This window comes from Drosophila gunungcola, unplaced genomic scaffold, assembly GCF_025200985.1.
Source record: "Drosophila gunungcola strain Sukarami unplaced genomic scaffold, Dgunungcola_SK_2 000001F, whole genome shotgun sequence".
Classification (NCBI taxonomy): Eukaryota; Metazoa; Arthropoda; class Insecta; order Diptera; family Drosophilidae; genus Drosophila; species Drosophila gunungcola.
Window position 1 is genome coordinate 16,059,671 of NW_026453197.1, and position 9,219 is coordinate 16,068,889.

The following is a 9,219-nucleotide window of genomic DNA, read 5'->3' on the forward strand; positions in this document are numbered from 1 at the left end:
ATCAAATCAGAAAAGTAAATAAAATTAAATAAAATCAGAAATGCAAATAAAATAATAAATCAGAAATGCTAAAAACAATGCAAGCCTCGATGTTAATTTGCACATGAGGTATTGAAGAATAATCGAAGGATAGGAAAAGTACCGCCCTGAGACCAACAAACTAATCCCCCGCTCCCTGCACTCCGACATGCTGAATAGCCGGAGCCCCCCTCAGTACAAGCAGCAATCGCCGGGGGGCTCCGTCGGTTCCATCGGTTCCGCCGGCTCCGTGAACTCAGTGAACTCCACCAGCTCCGCATCCCACTTACTGGGTCACTACCAGTCCGCCTACGCCCAGCAAGGACACTCGCACGCCTGCTACCAACACCAGCTGCAACAGCAACACCAACAGCAGCAACAGCAACAGAAACTGCAGCAACATCATCACCACCACCACCAGCACCATCACCACGGAGGACGCACCTCACTGACCCCCACCATGAAGCGGGGCAAGAAGCAGTGGGGCACCAGGGAGAGGTCCGGCATGAGTTTCCTCATCGTTATCACATTCTTCGCCGTCTTTGGATTAATCATTCTGACAGAGGTGAGACAGTTAAACAGTCGATTTAAGGAGAATAAGTATTACATTAATGTTGAAACGAAATAAAGAAACTAAATATTTGCCTACAAATAATAATAAATAATCAAAAATGTTTATGCCATACCTTCTTGTCGAAAGGCAAGAGTCAAAAGTAAATTCTTTACTTTTATACTTACATTGATCAAAAAATATAATAGAAAAAATAAATATATGACAATTGAATTTCAAATTTCTATATTTAATAATCAAATTAAATTTTAAATCATAATATTAAGGATGGTGCCTATTAAATTTCGTTTTCTGATTTTCGTTAACTGAACTGAGCTGAAATACAGTAATTTTAAAGTAAAAAAAAAATATTTTATTAAAAAAGTAAAAGATTCATTCAACATGAAATTATAGAAAACTTGCAAATGCAAATGTACTTTTTGCAACTTAGTTATTTTAATTAAAAATGCAGGCATTCCGTTCCTAATGAAAGCCATTTGAATTTCAATTTGAGCAAGGTAACCTTATTTTTCCCCTCATTTTTGCCTGCAGGTCTTCATGATCGACGAGCGGACCCACAGCGGCATGTTGGCGATGCGGGCGGGCGGCGGCGGAGGGGCCAGTCTGGGCGGACGGATGGGCGACTCGATGCCGGATTATGATAATGTTAAGGTGAGTTTGGCTATGCAAATCGGACCGCAGGCGGCTTAGTGGACAACTCGTTAGTTAGGTGCATTCGAAGGCGGTGGGAACCCAGAAGATGTGCTGGGCAAAAGGATTTGAATACTTAAACAAAGAATTGGACTGCTTCGTTTATTTTTGGATTGTGGGACAAATATTCAAATTATGAAGTACCAAACCTACCGTAAAAATAGCTTTTAAACTAGAATTGTTAAGTGGAATAACAACTAAACACATACTTAAAACAAATGTGCTGTATTTAACCTTTATAAAAACCATTACCACCTTTTCCATCATTTTTTTATTATCTATATGTGTTATATTACAACCAAAACTTATTTCTTCGCAGGACGATTACGATCTATTGGATGCCAGCATTCTGAGTGATAATAAATTAGGATTTATACAGCTGCGGGACAATAAACTGAAAATTCAAGGTGAGTATCCGAATACGAGGCCATCGCTTCTTGTCGCACAATGAGCCGATGACAAAGGCGGAGGCTATGACAATGGCACATTACGTATACGCCGCATGTCTCATGCATTTTCCAATTGCCCCAAACAGAAGCCGCAGGCGCCGATGGCCAGCGTTTGGCAGGAATGCTCCTTAATGGCGGCGGTGGTGGAGGCGGAGGTGGAGGCGGTGGAGCAGGGGCCTTTGGTGTGAATGTACCACTAATACCCTGGGGCCAGGTGCTGCCCGGCAAGGTGGAGGAGACGCTGCCCCACTTCCCATTTGGCACGAGGCCCACCGACGGCGCCTGGCAGGTTGTCAACGGCACCCGCTTCAAGTTCTTTGTCTACTCCGCCTACTTCGATCGGCGCGAGGGAGCGCGTCTGGTGCGAGTGGTGGGCGCCACAAAGACCCGGGGACCGGAGCGGGTCTGGTGTCGCTTCTGGTACGGACCCAGTCCGTCCAACGTCACGGATACGGCAAGCTCCTCCTCCTCCGCCCACTCGACACGTGCCAAATACTCCTCCGCCACGGTGATGGCTCGCGTCAAGGTGAGTCCCGTTTTCCTTTTTCAATTTTCAGCTTTCCCCATGCCCGCACAAATAATGCCTTGATTATTTAACCAAGAAAGCATTTGTCCCTACACCCAAAAAAAAAGTGTCATATGTAACAATGCTTTTGATTTCAAACCTTTACTTGTTATAATTTTAGTCAGAAACTGTTAGACTTGAAAGGAAAACACTGTATAATTAGATAAACGAAGAATTTATGTAGTACGTAAGCAGTATATTTATATTATATATTTAATAATTTCATAATCAACACTAAACACGATTAAGAAAGAAAACCATATCGAACAAAATAAATATATGAATTTTATGATATATGCTGATGGTAATTGTAATTTTCTTCGATGATATCAAATTAATTTCATCATGAACAAATGAAAAAATAAATAATATGAAATTCGGGAGCGTAATTAATTTTAAAAAAAGGTTTATAATTATATTATTTTATTTAAAAGAAATGCAAAAATGTTTGATTTCCTATATCAATCCAAACATTGCAGATCATTCGCTGAGAACTGGAATCTGAAATACAGCGCCTGTTTTATCCTGTGTCCGGTGCGCACTCCTCCCCTGGCCGTTCCCCATTTTGTCAGCGTAGTGTCCCGCCTGCGGGCTCCGCCGGGCAATCTGCTGACCCTACGCAATACCGACCAGGATGCGGACTTTACTGCCAGTCCGGTGAACAATGCGAGTAGCAGGAAAGGATCGCCGGTGGGCAGGGCTCCGCCAAGTGGCGATAATATACCCGATCGCATTGCCGTCTGCGTGAAGCCCCTGCACTTCAACTACGATCAGGCGCTCTATCTGATGGAGTACCTGGAGTTCTACGCCCTGCTGGGCGTCTCCCACTTCACCTTCTACAACCACACGCTGGGACCACATGCCTCCTGCGTCCTGCAGAGCTACCAGCAGGGCCTGGTGCCCGGCAATCTCACGGCCCACGATTTGGAACCGCTACTGCCGGCGGAGGCGGCTAGCAATGCCACGCCCCGCGTTCTGAAATCGACCCACTACCAACGACCCACTGTCAGCATCCTGCCGTGGAACCTGCGCATGCGCAGCCAGAAGGAGATCCGCACCGAGGGACTCTTTGCGGCCTTGAACGACTGCCTCTACCGCACCATGTATCGCTACAAGTATCTGGCCCTGGTCGATCTGGACGAGTTCATTGTGCCGCGATACTCGGACACACTAAACGAGCTTATTGGGTGAGCTTTCCAATATTCTTAAATACTTTTTTTTGATTTTCACACTCCATGAAATATTTATTAACGTTCCTTAACGACTCAAGCATTTCATTAATATTTTAAATATTTTTTTTTTAATGGAAAAATATTTACTCATTTTTTAATCAATATAAATTTGTATTTAGTTTTCATTTTGGCTATTTAAAAAACAGTTTAATAATGTTATATATATTCTTTAAAATACTATATAAAATGCTGATGCCTTCTGTTACAAAAATACAATAGTAAATATCATCAAATAGTTATTATGAGTTGCAACGTTTATGAATTTGTAAGAAATGTGTAAATATATTTTGTTTAATATTTTAAAAATTTTACAACTTAAAGTTTACTAGTTTATTATCTAATGCAAGCAAAATTAAATAAATTTGTGTATGTAGTTCCCTGAATCAGCGCTTTCGCAATCGCAACACGGGAGCCTATTCCTTCCAGAACGCCTTCTACTACCTTCAGTTTGCGGATGATAGCCTGGCCAGTTCGGGAATAGAAGGTGGCAATGACCAGTTGGCCAGTGTGCGGGCTTCGTTGGTCACCCAACGCAAGACACGCAGGTGAGTGGACCCTATGAATGACAAAGGATCAATAAGTATATCCTCTGACACCTATACCTTTTCAGGCGCTATAAACTACACCCTCAGAAGCAGCGATCCAAGTACATTTGCAAACCGGAGGCTGTTGTCGAGGCGGGCAATCACTTCGTGTGGGAATTTGCGCCGGGCAAAGGATCCCTCAATGTTCCGCCAAAGGAGGCCATTTTACAACACTATCGGGTCAGTATAAGAAACAGAAAATAAAAAGAGTAACTTACTTATTTTAATTTCATTCCAATCAGGTGTGTGAATTTGGTGGCAACGACTGTATCAAAGCTCCATCGATAGTGGATCGTACTACCACAAAATATGTGAATCGCCTGGTTCAGCGGGTGGATGCCGTGTACCGACATCTTCGCCAGCGATGCGATCTTCCGGCTCTGCCTCCGCTACCCAAGATCAAGGAGAAGCCCCAGGAAAAAGCCAAGGAGATGAGCAAGGAAAAGCCGAAGGAAAAGCCCAAGGATAATCTTAAGGAGAAAACCCAGGATAATCATAACGAAAAGCCCAAATTGCTGCAGCAGATGCGTGAAACGCATGCGAAGGACACTCGGGGTGTCGGGGTGCAGGGTGTCACAACGAAGGCTAACTTAATTAAAGTAGTGGCTGCCACAGGAGCCACAAAAACGACAACAACGAAAAGAGCGGCAACGAAGCAGAAGCAGCAGCAGAAACCCACTCCACCAGTCACCACGCCCATGATCACCACGGCCAGGACCTCATCAGCATCGAGGCAATTGCATCCATTGGCCAATGTCCGCAAGAAACGGAAGCTGATCGTATTCGAACTCAATGATTTCGGGATACCTGTGGCCCGGGTGGAGTATCAATGAGATTGGGACTTGGTTGGCAACATTTAGACAGCGCTTTGGTTCATTTATGTGCCAATTAGTTTGAGGATTCATTTTGGTTGTGTTCGTTCCGTGCCGTTGATTAACTTCATTTGGCCATTGTCAGAATGCTCAACAAATGAACTGACCTTTTCGGTTTAAGTACATTTGTTTATTTGCTCACCCTAGAAATAAAACAGCGCACACAATTAAGTAAATCCAAAGCAATACCACAAGATGTAAGCAAGTAAGATCTCAAAGCAACGATATTAGCAAAAATCCAGTATAAAATACATATTTGGTTTGTCTTTCCAACAATTAAATTATCTTTTTCTGATATTTATTTTGGCGACCTTACTACATATAAAACTAAACACATAATAAAATACTGAGTGAATATTTTACAGTTCTCTACATTTTATAGTTACCAAAAAAATGAAAGTCGCATATATTATTTAGCTATTTGTTTTCCAAATGCACAAAAAATACTCAAACAATGCTAGATAGAAGCAACTAAAAAATTATAATCACTAAACACATTTTTGTTTTTATTTTTTTTTTTTGGAAAATGTTTTCCCGATTTTGGTAATCCTAATGCAAAATTATTCCTACGCAAAATTCAGAAAAATTCCTAAGGCGAAATTCATGTGTAATCTAAGCCATTGTTTCGTGTTGTAGACTAAGCAATAAAATATGAAAAAACGAAAGTAAAGCAAAGGCATACAGATAATAAACAGGTATACTGCTATTTTCCCTGTGAACTGTTAGTGCAACATTACCATTTAGTAAGGGAAAAAGTCCTCCGAGTTACGCGCTTAGACTCTGAATTAGTGGATTAATGAGAGCTTAGGACATATCTGCTAGTCCTCAGGCTTGTGCCGGCAGCAAATTTATAACTCAAAATAATACGTTAAGGCTTACTACAAAACTGAAACGAATTTTTAATGCTTCAAAATTAATGTACTTTTTGTTTGGCTTAGAGCGCAAAAAGTATAAAATAGTAGTTAAGTAAATAACATATATAATAAATAATTAATAGTCGGTCTATAGCTATTAAGTGGCTATTTCAGATACTTAAGAGGTCTATTAAAATACAAGAAGTCAATAAAATTGCAAATGAGCAATGATAAAAAACCTGCTTTTGATTTTACTGTGAAGTGAAGTTCATTCAGTTCCCCTTTTTTGCTTTTTTGGAGGGGCGATTGCTGTTATACGCGGCGTATGAGCTATAAATGTGTTATATCTGAGCATTATGGTGTATGGCAGTACACAAAATAAAATTAAGAAGCGCAAGAGTTTTTGTGTTTGTTATACAGGGCGTATGAGCTATAAATATGACAATTTTGATTTTGCAATCTATAAAATAGAAAATTATTTTGGAATATTGTAGTACACAAAATTAAGTATTACTTGAAAGTAGAAAAGTTCAAACGGTCAATTGAAGCACAAAATTCGTGTAAATGTCATACAACAAAAGTTATATCCTTTTCAACTTAGTTGTTATACAAAAGTTCAAAAGCTTAAACGATTGTTTATGGCACTCAATGCTTTTAAATGCCATGCCATACAAATTTTAAGCGTTTTAGTTTAGTCAACCCTTTTAAGGGGTACCTATAAAATTCATTTGTAAAATACATATGTTCAAATAGGGGAAGTGTTTTGAGTGCAATGTATTTTCTCCGTCAAAGAATAAGTCAACGGAATTCATTTATAGAGCTTCAGGTTATTGTAAATATTATAAATATTCACCTTAGCTTGACCATTTTCATTAACCCATTTAAATTTAGGCAATAAATTCTTAAATGTAAAATGCATTGCCTTTTAACCATTAAAATTAATTCCAAAAAATTGTTATCCATAAAATGTACGAGACAGATAATCAATGTTTTCATTTTTTGTTGCATTAAAGAAAAATTTATTATGCTGCTTTTACCCCACACCTAATAAGTACTATACGATTATGTGATTAATACGACGAGGATTCGTTATCATCACTAGAGTTGTCATTGCTGGAGTTGTCATCATTACTGGAGTTGTCCCCTTCCTGTGAGTCGGATCCATCCACGGTGGTATTCTCCTCCTCGGAACTTGAGTCGTCGTTGTCGTCGTTGTTGTCGTCGTCGGTGGAGCCCTCTTGGTCCAGATACCGCTGGATGATCTCGTTCAGCTTTCGCTTCACACTGGGCTTCTCCAGTTCGTGTTCGGCCAGGGTCTGGCCCACACACCCGCTGGCATCCAAACCGATGACCAGGAGTCGCAGGCCCTGGAGCTTAAGGTTGACCAGGTCCGAGGGAGCAGAGTCGAGTTCTTTGAGGGCCTGATTGATGCCAATTTGGCAGTTGAGGACTCCCAGGGGACTGCGCAGACAGGACTCGATCTTGGAGCTCAGAACCTTGGTGGCACTGTGGTACTTGGCAATGGCCTGGTGCACACTCTTCTCGTAAACGGCCTGTCGCACCTGCCATTCCTCCACGCAGCTCTGCAGATAGCTGGAGTACCGGGTCACCAGTTCATTGAGGACCTCCTCGGCCTCCTCATTCCCAACGCCATTCGTCTGCTGATCCACTCGCTCCAGTTGGTCAGCAGCCCAGTTGCTCCACTTCTCCTGGATTTCGGCGGCATATTCCTGTTTCTTTTCATCCATCTTATCGTTGAGGTTGTTTACGGCACCTTCGAGATCGGAAACGGCGGCATCTACGCTTTGGAGCGTGGCCAGAGCATCCTTCAAGGCCTTTCGCTTCAGGACATTCCTAACCCGATCAATGCCACCACGCAGCCGACCGATGACGGACCGCAGAGTGGAGGAGAAGTCCGAGATTCCTTCGTTGACAGCATTGTGCACGGCTTCGGCGATTTTCTGGGCAAACTCCACCGTTTCGTGGGAGAACTGCGAAGTGGCATTCTTTACGGTATCGAGGAACTCCTCTGAGATGGCCGTTCCATTCTTGGTGACGTCCACGAGGCCATCGATTATTACCTGGCCGGTCTGGTTGAGGCTATCCCAGAGCTCATCCAATCCCAGTTCCGGCTGCGGGGTGGACACCACACAGCTGGCACTCAGGGCCAAAGCGATCAGGAGCAGGGCTGACTTGGTCGAGTGCATCGTGCGTCGACTGATAGCCTAATCGCCTTCACCTCGCCCGTGCTCCCGTTTATATATCTCTTCCAAGTCCGCTTACGCAAATACATTGGCTAAATATTGATAGAGAGTTGCATTTTGTTAAATTAGTTAATATTTATTCAGCCGCTTTCCGATTGACGACACCGCTGCTCACAATGACCGATTGGATAAGTTTTCAAAGAAAGCTTGTATCACTATTATTTGATAAAAACATTCTACATTTGGTGGCTTAAATGAACAAATAATACAATAAGAACTTGTAACAAAGTCACAGGCACAACTATGAGCTTGGTTATCAATATTAACTAAGACAGTTAGATACAAAATTATATACAGTAAAGGAAATTGCTTTCCATATTATTATTTGCTAGTCAGAACAATTTTGTCTTACAAAAAATAATCAGACAGTTAAGTTGAAATGAGTTTCGGGAATTGTCGATCCCCTTAGTTAAATTATATACAAATATTTCGCACATTTCATGTTTAAAATGTATATTAGTATTCTTGTTTTTATACCTTACCTGTTTGCTGTTCAACGCTTTCAAATTTTTTGCAATTAAGTCTCGCATATTAAAAGATGAAAATAAATAAAATAATTCACAATTTTAAGCCCTTCGAATTAAAGAGCTCTCGATGCGGGCCTCACACACATTGCCATAGTGCACAGACAAACAAACGGCGATTCAATCCCTCGTCCTCCGCATTTGCACAAGGACAAAGGTTGAACTTTGCTTTAATTTTGAAATTTATATGCCTGCAAAACAATGGAGCGGGTGTGGGGGGTGGTCGGTCGTCAACGGTATGTTTACGCTCAGGTTATACCCTTTTGTGGCGAACTTTATGCATAACTAACCGAAAAGATAGGGGGTGTGTGGATGTATGTGTGGCTGTGGATGTGGATGTGTGTGGGCCCTCGCATAATGATTGTCTTCAGCTTGCCTTTATTATGACTTTAATTGTCGCTTGACAAACGTTGACACACACACACACACACACACACACACACACACACACACACACGAATACTCGGCAGGTGGAGTGTGGCAAGGCCTTAAGCAGTGTGCAGTTGGAACATTTTATTAGTCTGCTGTTAGTTTTGTTTAATTATGCTGTCATTAACTTTGTCGCACAGACACACGCACAAACTGCAAAACAAAAG

General features: G+C 41.7%; 2 protein-coding genes across 2 annotated transcripts; one reads left to right on the forward strand and one right to left on the reverse strand.

Annotated features, from left to right (window-relative positions):
* LOC128262121 (uncharacterized) lies at positions 1–6,072 on the forward strand. The gene is made up of 8 exons (XM_052996194.1): positions 1–583; positions 1,121–1,240; positions 1,599–1,686; positions 1,815–2,258; positions 2,778–3,480; positions 3,900–4,070; positions 4,136–4,289; positions 4,352–6,072. The coding sequence occupies exons 1-8, from the start codon at positions 188–190 to the stop codon at positions 4,940–4,942; spliced, it is 2,667 nt and encodes an 888-aa protein (XP_052852154.1). The 5' UTR covers positions 1–187; the 3' UTR covers positions 4,943–6,072.
* A 752-nt stretch (positions 6,073–6,824) lies between these two features.
* Positions 6,825–8,073, reverse strand: LOC128262115 (uncharacterized). Its single transcript, XM_052996185.1, has one exon. It carries the CDS (start codon positions 8,040–8,042, stop codon positions 6,906–6,908), a length of 1,137 nt encoding a protein of 378 aa, XP_052852145.1. The 5' UTR covers positions 8,043–8,073; the 3' UTR covers positions 6,825–6,905.
* Between the last annotated feature and the right edge of the window lie 1,146 nt (positions 8,074–9,219).

Excerpts from the sequence above, each read along its gene's own strand:
- LOC128262115 (XM_052996185.1), bottom strand. The coding sequence starts at position 8,042 with ATGCACTCGACCAAGTCAGCCCTGCTCCTGATCGCTTTGGCCCTGAGT.
- LOC128262121 (XM_052996194.1), top strand. The coding sequence starts at position 188 with ATGCTGAATAGCCGGAGCCCCCCTCAGTACAAGCAGCAATCGCCGGGG. Across the intron at positions 3,481-3,899 it reads ACACTAAACGAGCTTATTGG|TTCCCTGAATCAGCGCTTTC; the intron begins GTGAGCTTTCCA and ends TTGTGTATGTAG. Across the intron at positions 4,071-4,135 it reads ACCCAACGCAAGACACGCAG|GCGCTATAAACTACACCCTC; the intron begins GTGAGTGGACCC and ends ATACCTTTTCAG.